The sequence below is a fragment of the Panthera pardus genome, unplaced genomic scaffold (genome assembly GCF_024362965.1).
Source record: "Panthera pardus isolate Hobbes unplaced genomic scaffold, ASM2436296v1 HiC_scaffold_24, whole genome shotgun sequence".
Lineage (NCBI taxonomy): Eukaryota > Metazoa > Chordata > Mammalia > Carnivora > Felidae > Panthera > Panthera pardus.
Window position 1 is genome coordinate 102,625,230 of NW_026526810.1, and position 25,939 is coordinate 102,651,168.

Here is a 25,939-nt window from a genome sequence, read left to right on the forward strand (position 1 = left end):
TTTTTGGTGCAGTTGTAAATGGAATGGTTTTCTTAATTTCTCTTTCTGCTATTTAGTAGTGTATAGAAAAACAACACATTTCCGTATATTAATTTTGTATCCCCAACTTTACTGAATTTATTTTATTTATCAGTTCTAATGGTTTTTGGTGGAGACTTTTGGGTTTTCTATGTATAATATCATGTCATCTGCAAGTAGTGAAAGTTTTATTTTTTCCTTACCAATTTGGAGACTTTTTATTATTTTCTTGTGTGATTGCTTTAGCAAGGACTTCCAGTACTACATTGAATAAAAGTGGGGAGAGTGGACATCCTTGTCTTGTTCCTGATCTTAGAAGAAAAACTTTCAGTTTTTCACCACCAAGCATGATGTTAACTGTGGGTTTTTCAAATATGGTCTTTATTACGATGAGATATGCTCTAAACCTCCTTTGTTGAGAGTGTTTATCATGAATAATGATAATATGATAAATACATTTCATTCTTATTCAATATACAAAAAGAATTGAGTGTCCATTTTTGGTTGCTGCAACACATTTTATATTAGGGGATGTGAAAAATATGGAGTCCAAAAAAAATGATCATTTATACATTAAGCAATTGTAAGGGCACAGAGCACTACCTCTTTCCCTTCTGCACACTTACAATGTGACATTTCTTTCACCTTTCCCAATAGTTCCTTGACCCATGTGGTGGGAAGGAATGATATATGGAAAGGAGAGGAAACTCCCTTATTATTGTAATCAGCCATAGTCTAAGGGTTCAAAGATATTTCAGGTAGAGATTTTTTTCCCAACAGCAAATAAAAAGGATCTTTTTCAAAGGATATAGTTAGTTGTATTAGGTCAAGATTTCCTTAAGGAATAACATTCTGGAATCTCAACAAGATAGAGAACTGTCATCATATCAAGAGTTCAGTTCTGAATTTTAGATATCTGAATTGTTCTTACTATATAATAGGGCAGTGGACCTGGCCTTATAATCTACTGCAATTATCATAAATAAAAATATCTAAGCACTAAATATATTAAATACAGAATGAAAAGCTTGGTGTATAAAAGCAATTATAAATAAGCAAACAATATAATTTATGTTTTGATAATTCGATGACATATGCTTTCTTTATCTGTGATGCTTTCTTCTTTTAATGAGAAAATTAAGTTTGGAAATGGCAGAGGGCCCTCATCCACCCAACTATGAAGGTTTTAAAGGAAGTAGATTTAAAGGAGATTAGGATTAGAAGAAAAATACAAAGAAAAGGTAAAGGATGTTGATATCTCAATGTAGAAGAGATAGGAAACAACTAGAATATCCTAAATTTGCATAATGTTTATACATGACCAAATATTTTCACATAACCAACTCCATTTCATTTTTAGAATAACTTTGTAAGTATCTCCATTTCACAGAGGAAGAAACAGACTAGAAGGTAAAGTCATAGAGCTACTGAATGGAGGAATCAGGAAAATAGGTGGCCATCTATACAGCAGGATGAATTTCAAGGGATCTACAGGAAGGCAACTCTTTACTACTAAATTGTACCCTTCACCCTCTCTATATTTGGTCAGGAGCCATCCTACCATCATGACTTTTACACATGCCAAATATTAAACATAAGTCAAAGGAAGAAACAATCTTTGCAATTCCTAATAAGCAAATTTTTTCCAAGCTTTTTCTTCACAAGGGTTATAACTAGGGATTTCTGGGGTAGATGGTGGAATAGGAGGATCCTAAGCTCACCTTGTCCCAAGGATACAACTAGATAACACCCACGTCTGTGTTAATAATACAGAAAATGACCCAAAGACTGTCAGAACAGACTCTCCACAGATAAATGTAGAGAAAAGGCCACAATGAAGAGGGTAGGAAGGGTGGAACGGTAGTCAGGAGCTAAACAGACCTGTGGGACTGTCCACAGCATGGGAAGGACCCACTGGCTGGGAGAGGGGAGAAGAACAGACTATCATACCAGGCACCCCAAGTATGGGGAATGCACACAGGTAAGACAAATCCCCATTAACATCTGGCTTTGAAAACCAGAGGGGGGTAATTTCATGAGTTCTTACAATCAGGGGGGCTTAACAGGTGGAACTTTAAAAATCAGCGCACTTGACTCTGAGAGAGCTGGGAAGGCAACAGGAAATGGAGACCCTGCCCTTAAAGAGACAGCACAACAAACAGCCCCATGGAAGTACAGCATAGAAGAAGCTATTTGAAAAATGCCTGGGGTATATGAAAGGGAGATTGTTTACTAATCTCAGAGTGTGTGCTAGAGTGGAAGGAATCATTGGGAGATTGTTCCAGGAACAAAGGAGCTGGTGGGGGAGCCATTCCCCTCCCCCACACCCCAGCCTAGACACACAGACACCTGCAAAAACCAGCACAGTCCCAATACCCTCTATATAACTTGCTAACAGCAGGCCTGCCATGGCCCATGTTCTCCTGCAGACTTGCCCTCTCTAATACGCCCTTGGCCAGAGCCCATCCAAAGAGGTGTCACAAGCCTGACAGCGTACAAGCAGCCCTGAGAGGGGCCAGCACCATTCCAAAGTGACTCGTGACCTGGGGAGAGGGAAAGATCACCACACCAGTCCAATTGTGGCCCCAGCAGTGGGTTGGAGGCAGACATCTGGTCTTAACTGCTGGCCCCACCCACCAACAAAAGCTTCTCAAAGGACAACTCATGAAAAGTGCCCTGTAGTTCAGTGCTACCACATCTCTGGCAAATGCCTGGTCTGACTCAATTCAAGCCAAGGTGGCCCCAGATTGGCTCACTAACAACAAAGAGACCCAACTCAGCCCACAATAGGCAAAGAGAGCCATTACAGACAACAGGACTGCCAAAGCACCTTGGCCACTATATAGTGGGTGCACACAACACACAGAGGTGACATCCTTGAAGACCCAGGTGTGGTGAACAGAAGACATTGCACCGCAGGGCACTACAGGACCTCTTCTTCATAAAGCCACTACTTTCAAGAGCAGGAGACGTAGACTTTCCTGACACATAGAAATAGACACAGAGAGTTAGACAAAATGAGGAGACAGAGGAATAAGGTCTCAAATGAAAGAAGAGGATAAAATCATAGCAAGAGACCTAAATAAAACAGAGATAAGTAACATGCCTGATAGAGAATTTAAAGTAATGGTCATAAAGATACTCATTGGACTGGAGAAAAGAGTAGAGGACCTCAGTAAAACTCTTATCAAAGAAATAGAAAACATAAAAAAGAACCAATCAGAGATGAAAAATTCAATAGCTGAAATTAAAAATACACTAGAGGCTGGGACACCTGGGTGACTCAGTCTGTTAGGCATCCAACTTCGGCTCATGTCATGATCTCGCAGTTCATAAGTTCAAGCCCCATGTGGGCTCTGTGCTGACAGCTCAGAGCCTGAAGCCTGCTTTGGATTCTGTCTCCCTCTCTCTCCCTCTGCCTCTCTCTCTTTCTCAAAAATAAATAAACATTAAAAACTTAAAACACACACACACACATACTAGAGGGAATAAATAGCAGACTAGAGGAAGCAGAAGAATGGATCAGCAACCTGAAGGACAGAGTAATGGGGAGGAATCAAGCTGAATAGGAGAGAAAAAATAAAGAATGAAACTAGATTTAGTGAACTGAACAACACCATCAAGCATAATAACATTTGAATTATAGGGATCCCAGAAGGAAGAGAGAGAAAAGGAGACAGAAATTTTGTTTGAAGAAATAATAGCTGAAAACTTCCTGCATCTGGGGAAGGAAATAGAAATCCAGATCTAGGAGGCCCACAGAGACCCCAACAAAATCAACCCAAGGAGGGCCACACCAAGACACATAATAATTAAAATGGCAAAAAGTAGTGATAAAGAGAGAATTTTAAAAGTAGCAAGAGAAAACAGTTACATAAAAGAGAAACCTCCATAAGGCTGTTAACTGATTTTTCAGCAGAAACTCTGCATGATATACTCAAAGTGCTGAAAGAAAAAAAAAAAAAACCTGCAACCAAGAAGACTCTATCCAGCAAGGCTGTCATTCAGAATAGAAAGGGAGAAAAAGTGAGACACCTGGGTGGCCCAGTCGGTTAAGCAGCTGACTTTTGATCTCGGCTCAGGTCATGATCTCATGGTTTGTGAGTTCGAGTCCTGCATCAGGCTCTGCACTGACAGTACTGAACCTGCCTGGGACTCTCTCTCTCTCTCTCCCTCTCTCTCTGCCCCTCCCCTACTCTCTCTCTCGACGTCTCTCTCTCTCTCTCTCAAAAAAAAAAATAATAATAATAAAATAAATAAACTTAGAGAGAGATTCCCAGACACAAAAGTTAAAGGAATTCATGACTACTAAAGCAGCCCTATGAGAAATGTTGAAGGGGACTCTTTGAGTGGAAAAGAAAGTAACCATACGCAGAAGTAAGAAAAGTGGGAAGCACAAAAGCAGTAACATTAAATATATCTATAAAAACCAGTCAAGGAATTCACAAAATAAAAGGATGTAAAGTATGACACAGTAGATTTAAAACACAGCAGGGGAGGGGAGTGGAGGGAGGAGTAAAGAATGGGTTCAAACTTAAGAGACCATCAACTTAAGGGGCACCTGGGTGGCTCAGTCGGTTAAGCTGAGTCCGACTTTCAGCTCAGGTCATGATCTCACAGTTTGTGAGACCAAGCTCCGCATCGGGCTCTGTGCTGACAGCTCAGAGCCTGGAGCCTGCTTCAGATTCTGGGTCTCCCTCTCTCTCTGCCCCTCCCCCACTCATGCCCTGTCTCTCTGTCTCTCAAGAATAAATAAAACATTTTAAAAAACATTAAAAAAAAGAGAGACCATCAACTTAACATAAACTACCATATGCATAAGATGTTACATACAAACCTAATGGTAACCACAGATCAAAAACCAGTAACAGATACATGAGAGTTGTAACTAGGCCTCTCTTCCCAAGAAAATGGTGATGGGTGATGGTGGGAAGAGATCCGTTCAAGTTCTGGAGCTCTGGGGTAGAGATCCAGAATTAAAGATAAGGGGCTCTATGCTTGAAACAACCTACTCCACCATTCGCCCCATCCCCCAACACACACGAGCCTCTCAACTGCTGTACTTTGTGTACCAAACAGGCCAACGGTGAAACTTCTGCCAGGTCATCTGCAGAGTTCTTTGAAAGCAAAAGCGGAAAACTACAGAAGCAGCTAACAATACTCTTGTACCTTGAATGCTTCTTTTAAAAAAGGCCTTACATCCTTCACACGACCAGACTCCATAGTGATATCCAGATGCATAATCGCTGCAGACCGCACAGAAGTGGGCATCTCTCTTCGAACTTGGACTAGTAACTGGGCTGGCACAACTGCTCCCACTAGCCTTCCTTTTTAGTGTCTCTCTGGGGGCAAAAAAAATATTCATTGTAACACAGCATTAAGGGGAAAAGATGGACTTTCTAGAAAAAAAATACAGCATGAACACTGCCTAATTTACCTCTGCCCTCCAGAGCTCATAATAAATAAATTCCAGGAAATCTGATCAAGCACGACCTTTGTTGCTGATATCATGAGATCTAGAAAGAGTCACACTGTTGGGAATGACTGATGTTTGAAGGTAGTTAGGTGAGTCTATGCCCATCCATGCAATGCTGAGGGTCACTAGTAACTATAGACGGCTGGTTGTGGCCATCAGATTGCACATCTCTGAGTGTAATAAGTGACCAGAACAAGTCTTACCCACAGGTCTGAACTACAAGCAGGATGTGCAGTGGCCTTCCATAACTGCTAATTCATCAACACTGTAAGGATGGACCTAATCTCACCTAACCATTTTCAAGTATCAGTCATTCCTAAGTGGTGCTAAATAGCCCTTCAGAGTTCCCATTTAAATGGGCAACAAAAACTTTCATTCTGCAATTTAAGATGAAGGTCTAGAGTGAAAATAACTGTAAGAGGAGTAGCCGATAGACTTTAAGTTACATCGAAGTGAACGCTATACTCTGGTTTAGAGAGAGAGAGAAGGGGTAGGGAAGAGTAGAGAAGGGTGGAGAAGGGCCAGGAAGGGCAGGGAAAGACAGGAAAAGGCAGGGAGAAGAAAAAGAGAGAAAGGAGAAGAGAGGGGGAGAAAGTGCACACACGCTGGTCCTCAGAGAAGTTTCTGAAGGAAGCAGGTGTGCAGTGCTGGGGAGAAGGGCAGTGGCTTCCACAGAGGAAGGGACAGCCCATGAAGGCAGTATTAGCGGACACTAAAGGCATACCTGGCTAGTTCCTAATCGTGCTAAGCCATGTTTCTTTTGGAAAGGAAATGTCAGAGATATAATTGATTTATAAACGAAGATAATTATACTACGGGTTAATTTACCCTATATTAGAACTCTGATTAGATCTCATGATCAGAAACAAAATATTTCTTCCCTTAAAGGCTGAGTGAAAAACAGGACTTTAAAAGAGTTGTCTACATGGGGCGCCTGGGTGGCTCAGTCGGTTGAGTTCCTGACTTCGGCTCAGGTCATGATCTCACAGTTCATGGGTTCGAGTCCCGTGTCGGGCTCTGTGCTGACAGCTCAGAGCCTGGAGCCTGCTTTGGATTCTGTGTCTCCCTCTCTCTCTGCCCCTCCCCCACTCGCACTCTGTTTCCCTCTGTCTCAGAAATAAACATTAAAAAAAAGTTATCTACAATGTTTATATTCTCTTTTACCCACAAAGATTTTAAAAAGGAGAAAAATAAAATTACAGTGTAACATAGCTTTCTCAAAGTGTTAGGACAGCAGTTGAAAGTAACAAATTTCAATATCCAACATGCAAGAACTTAATACTTTGGTTGTTTTAGAAATTTATCTCCCCCTCATCCTTCTCCCTACCCGACCTCTTCCCTCCATAGCTGTAATTATCATTAAACACATTACAAATTAAATGGAAATAACCCACGTTACCTTGCATTTAAGAGTACAGATACTCTTTTTAACTTCAAGAAATTTCAACTAAAGTCTACATTTAGTTTCCCATCAATCTTTATGAAATGCTATTTTAGTTCACTGTCAAAAACTTGTACCAATCATTGCCTGTCTTTTCAGGCTTCATGTGTCCAGTCCATTTCATTGAAGCAGTAACACTTCCCCAGTTGCTTTTCTCTTGGACACAATGTGCCATGAACACTCAACTGTGATTTCGCTACAAGATAAGAAGGATCTAACTTGAAAAGAAAGTAAAAATTTCTTTTTTTTATTTTTTGTTTTTTTGAGAGTGTGCAAACAGGGGAGGGGCAGAGGGAGAGAGAGGGAGAGAGAAAATCCCAAGCAGGCTCTGTCAGAGCAGAGCCCAATGCAGGGTTCGATCCCGGGAACTGTGAGATAGTGACCTGAGCCGAGATCAAGAGTCAGATGTTCAACCGACAGCCCCCCAGGCACCCCTAAAAATTTCTTTTTCAAACCCAAGTCACTTCATCAAGAGAAAAGTGATTTTTTATTTCAAACTCTAATGTCTAAAAACCGTAGTCATGATAGTGAATTTTCCCCAGAACCCAGATCTACAAGCTTACTTTTTAAATGAGGATTAGAAGAGCAGAATAGATACTCTAGAATTCAGAACATATGTGTTAGGTGCTCTAAGTAATCTATGTGATGAAGAAAGACCTGGAGTAATGCCTATCTTTCTTCTCACTAAATCATAAAGTGATTTGAATAATGCCCCTGAAGTACAATTCAGAATAAAGACTGGACTTACCTGTGTACAGGTAAGGTGGGTTCTAGTGACCTTGCTTCACACCAAGGACTCTTTTGAGGTTCTGCATACAGAAGCGACGACTGGCAATGGATCGCTAAGGGAGAGAGGTGTCCAGGGGTTGGCCACAACACATTTGGGCTTGTGGTCTGTCGACCAGGTCCACCTTCGGAGTTACTGGCACTGCTGGGAATACCATAATTCATCACAGTAGGGCTATAGAACGTCATGGCTGAATATTCATGGCGGCTCTCCACGTAGGAGGACGGTATATATATGGGGCCATGCTCCAGGGGTAGGATGGATTGACTGCAGTTGTAGGAGGCAGGAGAGTTAAGGCTAGATGGTGAGTTTTTGATATCCATGTCTTGAATCGGTAACAGCTGAGGAAACTCTTTGTGAGAAGAGGCACAAAGGGACATTATGAGGTTCTCAAAGACTCAGGGGCTGTAGAGAAAAACAGAAGACATTTCTAAATTAGATCTATAGGCCTAACTATTCAAAATGTTCACACATATTTCTTACTTACACACACACAGCTTAGAAACACATCCTGAAAGACAGACAAAAAAATACTAACCTCAGGGGGCAGGAACTCTCATTTGCTACTTTATTCACTTTTTTATCACTTTTGTTGTTGCTAGCTCCAAGAATTTTTTTAACCACAAGAATTGATTATAAAGTACTTCTAAAAATTAAAAAATGCAGGATTAAATTAAAATGCCAAGGGTTTTTTTTCCCCCTTCTGGAACTAGGTAAGTTTATTTAAAAATTCTTATCGAAAAATAAACGAGAATTGCCAAGAAACCTCGAAAGAGCAGGTCAATGGGCCTGGATAGCATTAACAGACATTCAAACACACAATCAATCAGTCACCAGTAATAAACACAAGGAACAGACAGGCCACTGCACTCGTGTCAATTATTAATTTATCGCTTCTCAGGTTCAGTGTATGGCCCATGGTAAGCGCTCGAGTCGCTTAACCTGTTTAAAGTGAGCACAATGCTAACCTTTCTCAGTAGAGGGCGCTGCACGGACACCGCAGGAGCAAGAAGCTGCTGTGACTTCTGACACGGGCAGAGGGCGGCAGTATGAGGGTGAGAACAACCAGGGGAGACTGGCCCTGTGGCGGGTCCTTTCCACAGTCACCTGTCCAGACTGTGGCCTGAGGAGTCACAAAGAAGTCGTTCCTTGTACAAACCTCCTCACCTCCTGCTACCTGCATGCTGTAAAGACCTTCTGTCCTGCGCAGCCACCCAGACTCCCAGGGCACAACCACTCAACGGGCTGCTGATCGCCCCCCCCCCCCCGCCCCCCCACTGCACCCTGGTTAGCGGCCCACCCACCCTTCCTGAAGAGATCTGAACCCCTCCAAATTGGTTCTTCCTTGGGTGCTCTCCCTTACCCCTACGGAACCGCATAGAGTTACTTATTATATTTAATCTCTTATCATAGTTATTCTTTATATTAATCCTCCTCTGTTGGGGGCGCCTTGGTGGCGCAGTCGGTTAAGCGCCCGAGTTAGGCTCAGGTCATGATCTCGCAGTTCATGAGTTCGAGCCCCGCACCTGGCTCTGCGGTGACAGCTCAGGGCCTGACGCCTGCTTCAGATTCTGTGTCTCCCTCTCTCTCTGCCCCTCCCCTGCTCATGCTCTGTCTCTGTGTCTCAAAAATAAATAAATGTTAGAAAATTTTTAAAAGAAAAATTCTCTGTTGAAACCTATAGTTTCAACCCCCTGATCGGCCGCAGGCTGCTACATAACAGAATAGAAAATGCCAAAATAGAAAATTCAAAAACTCAAAAGTTTTTGGAAAGTTGGCATATGGTAAAGGTCTCTGATAGTTTACATCACAAAGAAAACATTGGACAGTAGAATTGCCATTGGAAAAAGAACACATGCCAGAATCAACTCCAAAGGGTTCAGAGATCCAAATGTTAAAAGAGAAAGGCAACCAGGAGTGAGGAGAAGGAGAGGGGACCACACAGGTGCTAGAGGCAAGCACAGAAAAATTGCTTTATAACATGGGTGTGGGAAAAACCTTCACTATGGCTTAAAATCCACAGGCAATAAAAAGATGACCAATAAATTCAGGAGAGAAAAGTAAATCTTTGTACATCATAAAAACACCGTAAGCAAAGCCAAAAGCCTAATGACAAATGGGGGGGGGGGGCGGGGGAAAAACTCTCAACTTCTATCAGAAATAATGGGTTCAGGGCGCCTGGGTGGCTCAGTGCGTTAGGTGTCTGACTTCGTCTCAGGTCATGATCTTGCAATTCATGGGTTCGGGCCCTGCATCGGGCTCTGGGCTGACAGCTCAGAGCCTGGAGCCTTCAGATTCTGTGTCTCCCTCTCTCTCTGCCCCTCCCCTGCTTGCACTTGCTCTGTCTCTCAAAAATGAATAAACATTAAAAAATTAAAAGAAATAGGGAGCTAATTTCCCTAGTATATAGAGAACTTTAAAGTGAAAAAAAGACTAAAAAAAAATTCTTTAAACAGGCAAAAGACACTGAACACAGAAAAGGGAAGGCAAATGGCCCTTCAAATGCAAAGAAAGATGCTCAATTCCATTCATAAAGATTAAAACTACACCAAGACACCATTTCTCACTTATCACGTTTGGCAAAAATTCCAATGTTTGACCTCCCCTCCCTGGCGAGGCTGTGGAAAAACAGAGACTTTCTCTGACGTTGTTGGTGGGAATGCAAAATGGCACAATCTCCACAGATATCGGGCATTATACAGAGAGAACTCATGCTTTACCTTTGGACTATGAATCCAGAAAAAGGGAAAAAAGAATCATCAGCTACCATTGCAAGTGATTGTTACATCAGTCCCTCACTCTGAAAAGTAGTAATTAAGGGAAAGAAATTAAACCTGTACCCTGACTTTTTGAGAGGATCCATAGTTTATGCCACAGTTGAGGGCAAGCTCTTCTTTACAAGAGAACGCCACCCACTAAATAGTTTAGAAATAAAATATTTGGATGGCTAAATCGGATATAGAAACCAAGTAAAAACGTTAACAGTTACTGAGTCTAGATGGTGGACATTCATTATACCAGTCTTTCACCTCTTCTTGAAGTTCAAAAGTTTTCACAAGAAGCTTTGGTGGAAAGACACAAAAAAATACAATTCCAAATGGAAACCTTTAATAATAAAAGCTTAGAATAGGGGGGCCTGGGTGGCTCAGTCATTTAAGCATCCGACTCTTAACTTCAGCTCAGGTCATGATCTCACGTTTGTGAGTTTGAGCCCCGCATGGACACTGTGCTGATGGCACAGAGCCTGCTTGGGATTCTGTCCCCACCCCACCCCCACCCGCCCCCCCCCCCCCCCCACCGCTTGCCCTCTGTCTCTCTCAAAATAAATAAAAATAAACTTTAAAAAAATACTAGGATAATTGGAATAATATAATCTGGGAAGGGGAACAACGACCACTAATAACTAGACTGGTTGAGAGAGATCGTGAAGTAAACAAACTTGCCTGGAGAAGCTCTCCATCTCCATCTCTCCATCTCCATCTACTTTCTCCTGACCTTTTCACTTGAATGCCCATTTCAGGGGCGCCTGGGTGGCTCAGTCGGTTAAGCGCCCGACTTCAGCTCAGGTCATGATCTCGAGGTCCGTGAGTTCAAGCCCCGCATCAGGCTCTATGCTGATAGCTCAGAGCCTGGAGCCTGTTTCAGATTCTGTGTCTCCCTCTCTCTGACCCTCCCCCGTTCATGCTCTGTCTCTCTCTGTCTCAAAAATAAATAAACGTTAAAAAAAAAAAAATTAAAAAAAAATGAATGCCCATTTCATTTGTCCTCAAAACAATATACGTATGGTGGTTTTAAAACATGTCCACAAATTCTTCAACATTCCTCCCTTCAAAAGGTGGAGTCTAACCTCCCCTTGAGTATGTGCTAGATTTGTGACTCTTTTTTTTAAAGCTTATTGACTTGAGAGAGACAGAGACAGTGTGAGTGGGAGAGGGGCAGAGAGGGGCGGGGGGAGAGAGAGAATCCCAAGCAGGCTCTGCACTGCTGGCACGGAGCTCGATGTGGGGCTCGAACCCATGAACTGAGAGATCATGACCCGAGAGGAAACCAAGAGCCAGAGACTTAAGTGACCAAGCCACCCAGGCACCCCAATGACTCATTTTTAATGAATAAATTATGGCAGAAGGGATGATATGTAGCTTCCATGACTAGGTCATAAAAAGCACTGAGGTCTCTTCCTGGCTGGCTCCCTTGGATCAATCATTCCAGGGGAAATTAGCCGCCATAGTGTGAGGACACTCAAGCAGTATCATGGAGGCCCCCTGCCAATGGCCAGCAAGGAACCACAGCCTCCAGCCAATGGCTCTGTGAGTGAGATATTTTGGAAACTAACCTGCCAGCCCCAGGCAAGCCTTCAGAGGAACTGTAGCCCTGGCCAGCATCTTGACTCCAACCTCCTAAGAGGAGCTAAGCAAGAACCATCCAGCTAAGCTACTCCTGGACCCCTGACGCTCAGAAAATGTGTGTGATATTATGTTTGTCATTTAAGCTGCTAAATTCTACAGCCCTAGATAATTAATACAATATCCAAGGTAAAATTAATCATTTTCCTCCCCCAAACCACTCCTAATTTCCTATTTGTGTTAATGACAAAGCCCAGTACAGTTAGCTTTGACTTCTCCCCTGCATCCAATTATCTTTAACCACCAAGGCAGACTTTTTTTTTTTTTTTTTTTCCTCCCAGTGCCTTTTCCTCGTGGTCTGTCTTTGCCACCATCTGAGCAAGCTCTCATTACTTCTTATCTGTGCATGTGTAATAGACTCCTTACCACTCCTGGTCTCCAGTGAGCTCCATCTCCAGGTCCATACAGCTGCCAGATTAACATTCTTGAAACCCAGCTCTGATCAGCCCTCTGCTTCCCACCAGCCTGTGTAATCAGTCACACTCTTCCAACATCCAAGGCAATCCATGCCGCTGCCCCAACCCACCATCCCACCCTAATCTGCTGTTTTCCTACAGGAGACCTGCCGTGTCCGTAAGAAATATGCAAAATGCATCGTGGAGTGGCTGGCATTTCATACCTTAGCACTTTTTTCACTCTTAGCTCCTCTATAATTACTTGCAAATGTAATCCTCCTTATTAGAACAGCACTGAATCATCCTTGTAAATGGCAGAAGTAGGATTAGAACTCAAGCTCCTTGAAGGCACACGCTATTTTTATTCACCTTCCACTACAACTCAATAAATATTTGTTATTATGAAAGACTACGAGGAAATGTAAGATTTCAGGCACTCAGGGGTGTCAGCCAGAGATGAGAGCACCGTTCGTAGGCATGGTACCGTGCTGAGACAGGAGAGAGCTCGAGGAGTCCCGACACACGCACTCTGCCTGCAGAGGGCTATCGTGCCAGGTAAAGGAGGCAGGAAAGACCAGGTGAGATGCTAAGGCATGAGCACAAACGTGCTACAACTTAAAATCGACATTGACTGACCATGAAAGACAGGAGAGGGAATGGTAACTGGAGAAGAATATAGTGTCCAAAAAGTTTATTTACCTATACATATATATGTACCTATACATACATATATATATATGTTTTATATACATTTCACACAAAAAGTCAATGTGCATGTGTTAATGACAGAATTTCATAACGTCCATTACTTAGATTCCTAATCAACACATATAATCCCTGATTCCTAACAGAAAATATGCAGGATAAACCATATAATAGTAACTATTGTCAAAACTAACAGTTTCCAAACTTTTTTTTTAAGTGGTGGTAAATCACACATCAAGCTTATGATATGTTAACCACCCTTATTTTTTTTTAATTTTTTTTAACGTTTTATTTATTTTTGAGACAGGGAGAGACAGAGCATGAACAGGGGAGGGTCAGAGAGAGGGAGACACAGAATCTGAAACAGGCTCCAGGCTCTGAGCTGTCAGCACAGAGCCCGACGCGGGGCTCAAACTCACGGAACGCGAGATCATGACCTGAGCTGGAGTCGGCCGCTTAACCGACTGAGCCACCCAGGCGCCCCAGCCACCCTTATTTTTTTAATGTTTGTTTATTTTTGAGAGAGAGAGAGCATGAGCAGGGGAGGGGCAGAGAGAGAGGGAGACACAGAATCTGAAGCAAGCTTCAGGCTCTGAGCTGTCAGCACAGAGCCCGACACTGGGCTCGAACCCACGAGCTGTGAGATCATGACCTGAGCTGAAGTCAGACACTTAACCGACTGAGCCACCCAGGCGCCCCAATGTTAACCTCTTTTAAATGCACAGTTCAGTAGTGTTAAATATGTTCACAGCATTGTGCATCTCCAGAACTCTTTCCATCTTGCACAACTAAACTCCCCACCTGTTAAACAAGAGTTCCCCAACCTACTCCTCCTCCAGCCCCTGGCAACCACCATTCTACTTTCCGTCTCTTATGGATTTGACTACTCAGTACTGCATATAAGTGGAATCATACGGTATCTGTCCTTCTGTGTCTGGCTTATTTCACTTAGCACAATGTCCTCAAGGTTCGTTCATATGGTCTCGTGTGTCAGAATTTCCTTCCTTTTTAAGGTGGAATAATATTCCATTGTGTTTGTGCACCACATTTTGTTAATCAAGAAAGGGTTTAATTTTTTTTTTAATGTTTATTTATATTTGGGGGGTGGAGAGAGAGAGAGCGCATGTGCACAAGTCGGGGAGGGGCAGAGGGAGGGAGACAGAATCCAAAGCAGGCTCCAGGCTCTGAGCTGTCAGCACAGAGCCCAATGCAGGGCTCGAACTCGCCAGCCATGAGATCATGATCTGAGCCAAAGTCGATGCTTAACCAACGGAGCCGCCCAGGTGCCCCAATCAAAAAGGGTTTTAAACAGAGATGCTTGAAAACATTTACAGGTCCATGGAAATAACCTAGGTTAGAGCAAGTGGTTGAATCTAGAAGAAACACAGGCATTGGTAATTAGCTCACTGGTAATGTTTAGATGGCAATTCCATGACCATCAGTATTGTGATGAGCCATCTATCCCTCAATCTGTCCTGAAAACACCTCTCCTATTTCAATCCACCTACACATGTGCTCGCTCTCTGTACTTTATGTTTCTTATATTGTACCTTGGTGACTGTTTTTTAGCGCATTGTTTTTGCTATGTGATCTCAGCATATCTTGTGCATCCAGATGTTTAATCAAAAAACATTTAAAGTACTTTAACAACATAACTTAAACAGTACACATTATAACAACGGAGAGGAAAATACTGAAGGTAGCATGCTTAACAAATTGTATTTATGTATAGTAAAATGTAACCTGGAGGTAATACATTTTGCATTTCTTGACTATATACATACACACACACACACACACACACACACACACAATGTGGTGCATAAACACAATGGAATATTATTCAACCTTAAAAAGGAAGGAAATTCTGACACACGAGACCATATGAACTGAGTAGTCAAATCCATAAGAGACAGAAAGGAGAATGGTGGTTGCCAGGGGCTGGAGGAGGAGTAGGTTGGGGAACTCCACATATGGGGAACATATATATGTGTGTGTGTGTGTGTGTGTGTGTGTGTGTGTGTGTGTATGACCTACCCAATTTAATAAATAAAAGTATATCCAAAAGTTAGTGTGGTCACTGTGGTGAGTATACACATCGTATGCAGGAAATTATGAAGCAGGGCAGCAGTGAATGTTAGAGTAACAATTTAAGCAAGACTTCAAGTTAATACACAATTAATAATAAAATCAGTTGAACAGTTTAAACAAAAAAACATTCTCAACATTTTGGTCAATCAAGGTTTTACTGGATTTCACGTTGTCTCAACTTTATATTGCCCCAAAGAAAGGTACTCAGCGTCTTAGCATAAGTAATTCAGCAAAGCCAACACAGCCACCTATCAGAAAACCACTGCAATCTTTTACTTTCATTAGGCCTCTTACAAACACAAAGCTCCTACTGATACAAAGTGACGAACAGCAGCATGGAAATTCATAAACTTGAAATAACACTTGCTGTTATCCAGGTGGAAAGTGAACACACAATTTAAAATGAATATGACAGCTCTCGGGAGCACAGAATCAACCCCATTACTCATTTTCACCTACAGCTGAAATGTTCATTCTCAGACCAGAAATGCTGAAATGACCTGTCAGACACACCGCCAAATGGCAAGTGCCAGGATTCATCCAGGCAATCAATCAGGTGCCATGGTGACTTTGCTTAGGAAAACGGATTTCACATACTTATACCAATCAATTTCTCCAGAGTTTCCACACATGCCTCGCACAGTAATTCACGTGAGAGCGCTGGTTGCTGGACAGTGATTGAAAGACCACGTTGCCTTTTGGTTGGATATCCTTTGGATGCATCCAGAGTCATGTGACATGGGACCTCAGATCATTAGGAACTTGGTAGCCAACGCAAAGGGTTTCTCCTCTGAAGCAAAGACACAAGGGGTGATGAACCTAAATCATGGCAAGAGGCCTGATGGACAAGCAAACAAGTAGCAGACGTCTTCACTGGACGTCTAGAAAAGTGCATGAGCAGACCTGTACCGGTTATGTGAGCAGGTCCTATTGAAACTGGGGAGACAAAATGGGTGAGGGAAAGAATCTCATTGTAGGGTGGGAGTTTCCCAACACTTTCCTCTGAACAAGCACGCTTTGACTCAGCGAGCACAATATGAGGTACCACAGGGAGAAACAGTCTCTCAACAGCTTAATTGCTGGGCCTGGCAGGCACCGAACTTCACCTGGCCAACCAAAGAACATGTTCCCGGACATCCTGATTCTAAGAATTAAACATTCCTTTGCGTGTCAATTTTCTTTCATTAGTCGCCACAGCAAAGAGTTGGCCCATAGCCCTCACGATGAACAGCCCCGGTCTTCCGTTAAGAGGCTTCTCAGCCCCACTCGTCCAGCTCACACGCCGGTGGTGAGCCCTTTTGGGTCACATCTGTGTTCAGCAGGAGAGCGTTTTGCACACATGTGATGGTACACAGCGTTCTAACACACTGGCTCAGGAACACATTATAGGACTTAAACAGAAAAAAAGTTTTTAAAATTCCAAATATGGGGGCGCCTGGGTGGCTCAGTCGGTTGAGCGTCCGGCTTCGGCTCAGGTCATGATCTCACAGTCTGTGAGTTCGAGCCCCTCGTCAGGCTCTGTGCTGATAGCTCAGAGCCTGGAGCCTGCTTCAGATTCTGTGTCCCCTCTCTCTCTGCCCCTCCCCCACTCATGCTCCGTCTCTCTCTGTCTCAGAAATAAATAAACATTAAAAAAAAAAAATTCCAAATATGGACAGTGATTCCTTGGGAGATATTTAAAAAAGAAAAAAAAAAAAAGCCCTAGAAAATGGTAGAAAGGCACTCCACAAAGAGTAGAATGATCTTATCAAAGCACCTATCAAATCTAGCTCAACAATAAGAAGGCAGGTGCCACCGGGCCTGTTATTACGTATATTCCGGCCCGGTGGACAGAGAAGCACACAGGGTCCAAGTCCTGACTCTGCTGAAAGCCAGGTGATGACACTCAAATCACGTCAACTCCCTGAGCCTCCGCGGCTTCTTCAGCAGAAACGGGGACCTGCTGTGGGCTGCATTTTTTCACAGCACTTGGATGAAGTGAAATGATGTGTGTGTGACAGCGTCCTGTGAGGGATTATCACAGTCCAGGAAGCTGACGTCAGTCTATTACATGCCCCTGGACACGCCAATAGTGGGTGGCAGAACTTCTAGGCGAGGTAAAAGGCTCTTCTGACCGCCCTGAAGACTTTTGCCTCCTCGTTGTACTTTGGTAACTTCTGCTTAATAATCCATCACACCAGTCCAAACAGCTGGGCCGCTGGTAGGCTGCTAGCACCGTGTGGAGCACCCAATGCCACTTTCTCCTCGTGTTGTGTTCTCGAGCCTGTCCGCCACACTTCCCCAAGCATTCAGTTCAAGCACCCCTCGTGTGTGTGCCCCATGCAACATACATCACAAATGCATGCATTATGTGTCATAGATGCACATTCACAAAGCAGACACCGGAAGGAATTTGGGGGAAAAGGTACCAAATATTTAACTGTCAAGCATCCTTCATGTGTGTCTGTGGCTGTCTACCAGCCTTTGGCCTTAAATTTTCCACAGCAAAACACAGCTCTCGATCAACTTAGTATTCACTGGAAAGGAAAAAACACTCCAAAATCACCATGGAACTGATCATTAATAACTGATTCACATGCAACTGTTTTGTTTTGTTTTTTTAAGTAGGTTCCATGCCTAGCACGGAGCCTAACGACGCAGGGCTTGAACTCACAACCCTGAGATCAAGACCTGAGCCGAGATCAAGAGTCGGATGTTCGACCAACTGAACTACCAAGCGCCCACACACGCAACTCTTAGGAATGTGTACACATGGGGCGCCTGGGTGGCGCAGTCGGTTAAGTGTCCGACTTCAGCCAGGTCACGATCTCGCGGTCCGTGAGTTCGAGCCCCGCGTCAGGCTCTGTGCTGACAGCTCGGAGCCTGGAGCCTGTTTCCGATTCTGTGTCTCCCTCTCTCTCTGCCCCTCCCCCGTTCATGCTCTGTCTCTCTCTGTCCCAAAAATAAATAAAAAAACGTTGAAAAAAAAAAATTAAAAAAAAAAAAAAAAAAGGAATGTGTACACATATCTTCTGAAATGAGAAAAACCTAACTCCCCTAGTAGCCCACTGGTCCTTACTGAGCTGGCTGGCAAACAGAAGTTTGAGGGCTTGAATGGGGAAGAGGACTGAGCCTCAGCTGCAAAGTCATCACACGCTAAGGAGGGGCAGGGAGGGGGAGCCCATCAGTCTTCACGGTCTTCGGCAAGTCTCTGCCCCTTCCAATTCCAACTGTCAGGGAAGACATACCACTCTTAGGAAATGGCTCCTGACTGTTCACTGAATAGCATATTAAGCTGTAAAGAATACTAGCTTACAAAAGATTTTGCATCTACGTCCTGCAAGAGAATCTAGATTTCAAAGCATGAGCACAGAAATGAAGAAACTCTGACATCTACACATAAATTGGGCACCGACCTCATAGCCTATTAAGGAGAGTATCTGGGGGAGCCTGGGTGGCTCAGTCAGTTGAATGTCTGACTTTGGCTCAGGTCATGATCTCAGAGTTCGGTTCGTGGGGTCTGGCCCTGGGTCAGGCTCTGCACTGGTGGTGTGGAGTGGTGTGGAGCCTGCTTGGAATTCTCTCTCTCTGCCTGACCCCCACTTGCAGTCTCTCTCAAAATAAATAAATAAATAAACTTAAAAAAAAGAAGAAGAAAGGAATGTATTCTAACTTAAGTCACAATCACTCTGTCTTATATTTTTTTTTTCTGTCTTATATTTTAAATGTCTCCAAACTGCCATTTTCAATCACTGTTTTGTTCCTCACCATTTAATAATGTGTAATTTCAGGTAACTTTCTTGTAACTTGAGATTACAAGTACAATAAAAGTGTTTTTAAGTGCCCAGATTATAAAAATGCAATACATTCTATCAATATTACCTAAATAACCAATGTTTTGTAAATAACCGTGTAATTCATCTGGGATAATTAATGACGTACATTACCAAAGCTTATCCGGCAACAGAATCCAAATGTGCTAAGAATGGAATCTATTAGTCTAATGGGAAGTTAACATGTAGCCCTATTTGCAAAATTGCTTCTTGTTGCCTCAATTTATTCCAAAGTATATAGGACTAAAACAAAAGTACACAACCCACAACCTGACTCATCCCAACAAAAAAGGGGGGGGAGGGGCTGAGGTTCTTTTTTGAAAAGCAAAGGAAGATCATTATTTCTAGGTAAGAACATACCAAAGAGCAGAATGGTAAAATCAGAGAACAGCTCAGTGATTTCCAGGCATGGGGGATGGGTGGAGAGGGTGAAGTATGAAGGCACAAAGGGGGCCTTTTGGGGAGTGATGGCACTGTTCTAGGTCCTGATTGTAGAAGCGATTATATAAATGTTCACCTGTCAGAATTCCCAGAGTGATACACCTAAAGAGGCTAGATTTTACTGTATGTAAATTACAAGGCCAAGAGCCTGCCTTTTTTTTAAAGGCTATTATGTCTAGATCCATGTGCTAGGCAATGAATCATGAAGTATACAGTTCTCAAGTGTTCCAGATGTAATTACTAAAAAACTTACCCATAAATGATTGAAGTTCAGCCTTCAGTATTTTATAGAATTATTATATTTTATAGGTATTCTACAAAATGACTCAAAGGTGAACTAAAGTTATCACAAGATGTATTTTGCATCATTACCTGGATGTATAGAAAACTGCAGTGCCTTAAAAATGGACATAACAATATCTATAAGTGCTAATTATATTTTTAAGCATTGAATTTACTACTAAATTTTACCTTTTCCATATTATAAATTGAGGAATATTAGTCATTAGATTCATTCGAGTCCCTCGGAACCACTATGAAATGTGTTTTTAATTGATTTCAGAGATAAGTCGTAAGTGTTACAGGACACTGGCTACTTTTGAAATGAAAATGTTTCACTAATTCAACTGAAAAAAAAATGCTTGGATGTCATATGGATCCTAAGATTATGCCTTAACACCTATTGTTGAACAGGCCCTTACATTTTCTCTCTTCCTGAATATATACAGAAATATAGATTTTTCTGCAGAAAAAAAATAAAAGTCAAAGAATAAGTGTCATAGTCACAGCACACAGACTTGTGACAATACAGCACAAACCTTTGATTTCACATGTTTACTTAAGTAACAAACATCTTCCCCCACACACGAAGGACAACAGCCACTGTGAGTTCAGAAACTTAAAAGTAAAAATTCCCAATGGAATGTCCATGTGAAGGTTAAAAATCTAACAACCAAGGCAAAACCCTTTCCTCCAAAGTGCCGTGTACCACACCAAAGCACAAAGTTGCTTTTTAAAAAGCTAGTAAAATTGAGTCAACCTGGTTTTCCTAAATAGAAATCCACTCAAACCCGAAGTTTTGTTTTTCCCACAAATACCATTCCCTCGACTAAAGTTCATGCTTCCAGTATGAATGAGACACAAATGGTAATACAAAGGGGTGAGAGCAGCAGTTGTGTTCGTCTTCTGCAAACACAACAGACCAGATCTTAATCCTGCTCAGTTTGCCCAGGACAGAAGCAAATCTGTTTTTGTTATCACTGAGGAATGACAGTTAATACATTTAAAACACTGGTCACCTGCTTGAACCACGGTCCACTCTCCCAGAGTTTTTCTTTTTAATAGGCACGCATGAAGTCGGAGTTTACAGGCACAAACTAATAAAGTAAATGAACTTGTCCGCGTCTTGAATGAAAATACTTATCAGAGCATGAAATTTGTTTCCTATAATTTTCAAGACAAGTGGTTTGGGGGTGGGGGCGGGGCGGGGGGAGTTGGTCTTTTATTCTCAATATTACTGGTTTCCCATCCCGGGATTTCAAACAGAAAAGCAGACAAATCACACTATGAGCCAAGGGACACTTACCTTACAGGGAAACACCGGCCTAGCGGTCCCTAAAATGCGGACACGTGCTTTTCCCAGAGTAGCGGCTCCCGCACCTGGCTCGCACCTGGCGCTCGGCCACCAGCTGCGGAGAGAGAGCCCACTTCGCGCAGCCCAGCCCTCGATCGCCGCAGACGGGGCGCCTGTCGCAGCCCAGGGTGGTCCCTCTCCACCCCGCAAGTTTCCAGCGGCGGTTCTCGCAGCCTCGGCGCGTCCAGCTGCCTAGCAGCAGGGACGCGAAGTGGGTTTCAACAGGTCCAGTAGCCAGAGACACTGCAAAGATCACAGACGACTTAACGAGGCGCCTCTCCTTCCTTTTAAAGACCCGGGGGGAGGAGGTGGGGAAGAAAGACCAAGAGCCCACGTGACCACCCAGCCGGCTGCCAGGAAATCTCGGGAGGACGCGGACTCCCCTGCCCGGCCATCCACACTCACCTGGACGTAGGGAGAAGCCCCGGGGAAAGGCCTGCCACCCTCGAGCGCTTCACAGTCACCCTCAGGGGGAGCAAAGCACCCCTGGCGCCCTTCCCCCCCCCGTCTTGGATTTAGGGAGTCTGGGGGGTGGGGCCTGAGAACGTGCACTTCTAACTAGGTTCAGGGTGCGGCTGCAACTGATGCTGCCCCGCTGGGAACCACACTTTGCGGCTCACGTCCCTAGACCCTCACCCACGTGGGTCTGAGAGGGGCTGGATGTTTCGGCGTCATCAAATACAGAAATCTGACTCTAAGAATCTAGTGGCGGCACTAGAGAGGCTTTGGATTTGCCCAATCCCGGGCAGCAAGCGCAGGTTCGCGCCGCGGGAGAGGCCACGCCACGCGGGCGCGGGCGCGGGCGGGGGGGAGGAGTGGGTGTGGGTTCTCAGCGGCTCGCTGGGAAGACCTTTCGCTTTGGAGCAAAGATCCCAGGAGCCCTCCTCAAACTCACCTATTGCGAAGAAGCACCTGGGGGGGAAATCTGTGCCTCCGCGGCGGCTGCGCCCCTCCTCCCTCTGCAGCACCTCCGTCGGGTTCTCCGCAGGCGCGCGCCCCCTGGTGGCAGCTCCAGGTCCCCGGTCCGCAGGGTCCCCAAGGTCTCCTCACCTACCCTGCGGTGGCACACAGTGCGAGGACTGGGATCTCAGGATAGTCATTAAGAAGCAACTGGCTTTACGGCAGCCACTGCTGGCGAAAGTCGAACGGCAAGTTACGGGTGTCCCATAGGCCATGCTGAGACCCCAGGGCCACATTTGTGTCTAATCATCAGACTATCCGGACGCGTGACACGAGGGACATGGTTCTTGATCGGGCTGTGACTCCAGATCCCTGACAGAAAAAGACCGAAAGGGCATCGGGAGGGAGACTTACCACGCCAGGCTCAAGCGCTGAGGGGTTTAGCCAAAAACAGCCTAGACAGACTTTATTGTGCTCTGCATTTATGAGAGTGAGGGCCACAGGTGGCGAAGGCAGACTCCAAACACGGGAAGCCACCTACTTGATAACAATGGTTATGAAAAATCTTTACTCTGCCACCCCCTTCAGTTTTCATGAAAGCGAAGACTCCTGGATCCTCTCAAGTTGGAAGGCCAGGTTTCCCGCTCCCCGGGGTAGAGAAGTTCGTTTGAACAGGAGGACGCGGAACTGACCGGATTCATGGTGTAGGACTGTAGGGGACGCGATGCTGATCTCGACCAATCTCAGCTTTCCTCGTCCCCTCTCCTGGGTGTCCCTGCACGTCCCCAGCACCCATAGGCTCCTTCCTCCTTGCCGCCTTCAGGAGAGAATTTTAAGTGATGGTTTCAAAAAAAAATCACTCCCATTTGGAAGTACTTACTTGTGAACAAGATACCTTCCTCTGGAAGGGAGATTACTATGAGGGAATTTCAGGGATGAGCCGACAGGCAGACAAAAATAATGTGAGCGTGAAGAAAACTGACGCCTGTCGGGTAACTCCACGGTGCCAGAGAGTGAGCTAAGTGCTTGCATAGCATCCCGTTTACTCCGCTTGGCAGTTCTATCCACTAGTTCCTCCTCAGATGGGGAAACCGAGGCTTGCAGAGCTTACCTCGGCTACCTAAAGCCACACGTGGTAAGAAAGGAGCAAGTCGCATTAATGGTTTCGTTGACAGCTACCACTTGCTAGGCATTCAGCCATGCCCTGCTTGCCTACATGTTAGCTCATTTTATACGCAACAGGGCTATGAACGGGGCGCCTGGGTGGCTCAGTCGGTTAAGTGTCCAACTTTGGCCCAGGTCATGATCTCATGGTTCATGGGTTCGAGCCCCACGTTGGGCTCCGTGCAGACAGCTCAGAGCCTGGAGCCTTCAGATTCTGTGTCTCCCTCTCTCTCTGCCCCTTCCCCAGCTCTCTCGCTCTCTCTCTCAAAAATAAATAAACATTAACAAAAAGTTATATACAACAGGGCTATGAGGGAAATTCTATCATTAAGTATCTCCGTTTGACAGTTGAGAAAATGGCCAGTCTGTGGCCAAGAAAGAGTTGAACCCAGGCAAGAGCCCAAGACTGCTTTCTTGCATGCTATGACTGCAATCAATCAGAAATGAAGATGGCTTGAATGTCAGGGCACGACAGCTCCCACACACAAGCCCTGCCTCAAAGCCTCCTGCCACCGGAGAGATAAACATCAGCTCACCTCAGAACTAGAGCTCTGTGTTTGCTGTGATGCTTCCTTCAGAAGGTGTTCCACTCATGGGAACAGCATGTTCTCTTTTTAAAGACCCTCAAACACCCACAGAAGCGTTTTGTTACGCAAGGAACCCTCACTGCAGGAAATATTAAGCAAAAAGAATGAATGGGAGTGAGTACATTTCCTTCTGATTCATCCTGTGGATTGAGAAAGATAATGGTACCTTAGGGATGGAAACTTTGCCTGGTTTAACGCAATGAGTAGGGAAGATAATTATTCTGACTATTCCTAACACACGACCAAAACTAAGAAGGGATTCTTGGGACAGTTAATACCAATGGTTAGACTGAAAAGCACCCTGAAATCTAGTATTAAGGACCATGCCTCTGTTCAGAAGATCCCCACATCAGGTGCCTGGGTGGCTCAGTCAGTCGACCGTTGACTATTGATTTCAGCTCTGGTCACAATCCCAGGGTCATGAGATTGAGCCCCACATAGGATTCTCTCTTCCTCTCTCTCTCCCCCTCTGCCTCTTTCCCCTGCTCATGCTCTCTCTCTCTCTAAAATAAAACTTTTAAAATTAAAAAAAAAAAAGATGCGGCACCTGGGTGGCTCAGTCAGTTAAGCATCTGACTTCAGCTCAGGTCATGATCTCACAGTCCGTGAGTTTGAGCCCCATGTCAGGCTCTGTGCTGACAGCTCGGAGCCTGAAGCCTGCTTCAGATTCTGTGTCTCCCTCTCTCTCTGCCCCTCCCCTGCTCATGATCTGTCTCTGCCTCAAAAATAAATAATAAAAACATTAAAAAATTTTTTTAATTAAAAAAAAAAAAAAGAAAGGAGATTCCCCATCTGATTTGTACCTCACTCATGACCTCCCCAAGGAAGCACCTACATGGTATGACATGTATTTCCTCTTCCCAAAATATTCTATAACAGGGACTAAAGAAATCACCATTCAGTCATCCTTTGGGGTTACAGCATTGAATTGTTCAAATTCAGTCATGCTATATATATGATGGGTGATATTAATTTACTAGCATTTATGATTACACTAAGGAGATGAGCTTCCAAGATGAGCTAAGTGTCACCTAGGAAAGCAAAGGAGGTTGGCATTCGGCAGGGACATTTTGCTACAGGAGGAAAGAAAGCCTCTCCATCGGGGTGCACCTTCCTCACCTTTTTTTTTTTTTTTAATGTTTATTTATTTATTTTGAGAGAGAGAGGTTTGAGGGCAAGCGGGGGAGGGGCAGAGAGAGAGAGGGAGAGAGAGAATCCCAAGCAGGTTCCCCACTGCCTGCGCAGAGCCCGACTCGGGGCTCAAACTCACGAACCGTGAGATCGTGACCTGAGCCGAGATCAAGAGTCCGACACCTAACCAGCTGAGCCACCCAGGTGCCCCCTTCCTCTTCTTTTCATCCTGCCCCTTTTCCGTCTAGTGAAGTCCTACCCAGCCCAAAACCGAGAGGCTGAATAAAGTGGAGGCGGAGACAGCCCAGCGGAACATGCAGGCTGCCTGCCCCCCAGCGCCCCTCCTGCCTGTGCGCTCTGTCTGCGCCGTGATTGTGCAGTGCACGTCTTGGCTCTCTAGCCACCCCCCACCGCAGCACAGCACCCACAGCATTCAACACACGCCTAGTTCAACCCAGCCTTCAACAAGTACCTGCTGACGGCTTCAACCTGGAAAAATCAGAGGAAAAGGTGAGAGATTTCCTGTAGTAGAGAAACTATTAAGATGCAAAACAAACAAGGAAAACCTTGTTGAAGGCAAGAAAGCAAAAACAGATGTGGAGGGGAGGGTTCCTACAAAGCGTTGCAGGCTCCAGGACAGCTTTGGACTGTCGCTCTCTTTCTCTTCTTAACCTGAAGTCAAGTGGGAGGACTTAGGTCCCCAGATGCTCTTGACGGCTCCGGAGTATGATAGGGTCAGCCCCTTTCTTCATGATGTGTGAGCATATATTGGCGTGTTGTAAGAGGACTTGAGGGATGTAACCCTAAACTTACGGAATTATAAGAGAGAAGGGAAAGAACGTGGCACCTACAATGACACCCTCACTTGGAGGTGATGAATTGGAAAGGTGGGATTACTAATGCGACGCGTCCGTCAGGATATTGCAGCTGCTTATGAATCAGGGTTTGTCAGATA

General features: G+C 44.4%; 1 protein-coding gene across 1 annotated transcript in view; it reads right to left on the bottom strand.

Moving 5' to 3' along the window:
- Window positions 1-21,472, bottom strand: part of ESR2 (estrogen receptor 2) — a 68,641-nt gene extending 47,169 nt beyond the window's left edge. Inside the window, exons 1-3 of the mRNA XM_053889491.1 lie at window positions 21,155-21,472; window positions 7,684-8,127; window positions 5,188-5,360 (exon numbers count right to left, since the gene is read on the bottom strand). Coding sequence (XP_053745466.1) covers window positions 5,188-5,360; window positions 7,684-8,102 — 592 coding nt within the window. The 5' untranslated portion in view covers window positions 8,103-8,127; window positions 21,155-21,472. The remainder of the gene's footprint in view (window positions 1-5,187; window positions 5,361-7,683; window positions 8,128-21,154) is intronic.
- Between the last annotated feature and the right edge of the window lie 4,467 nt (window positions 21,473-25,939).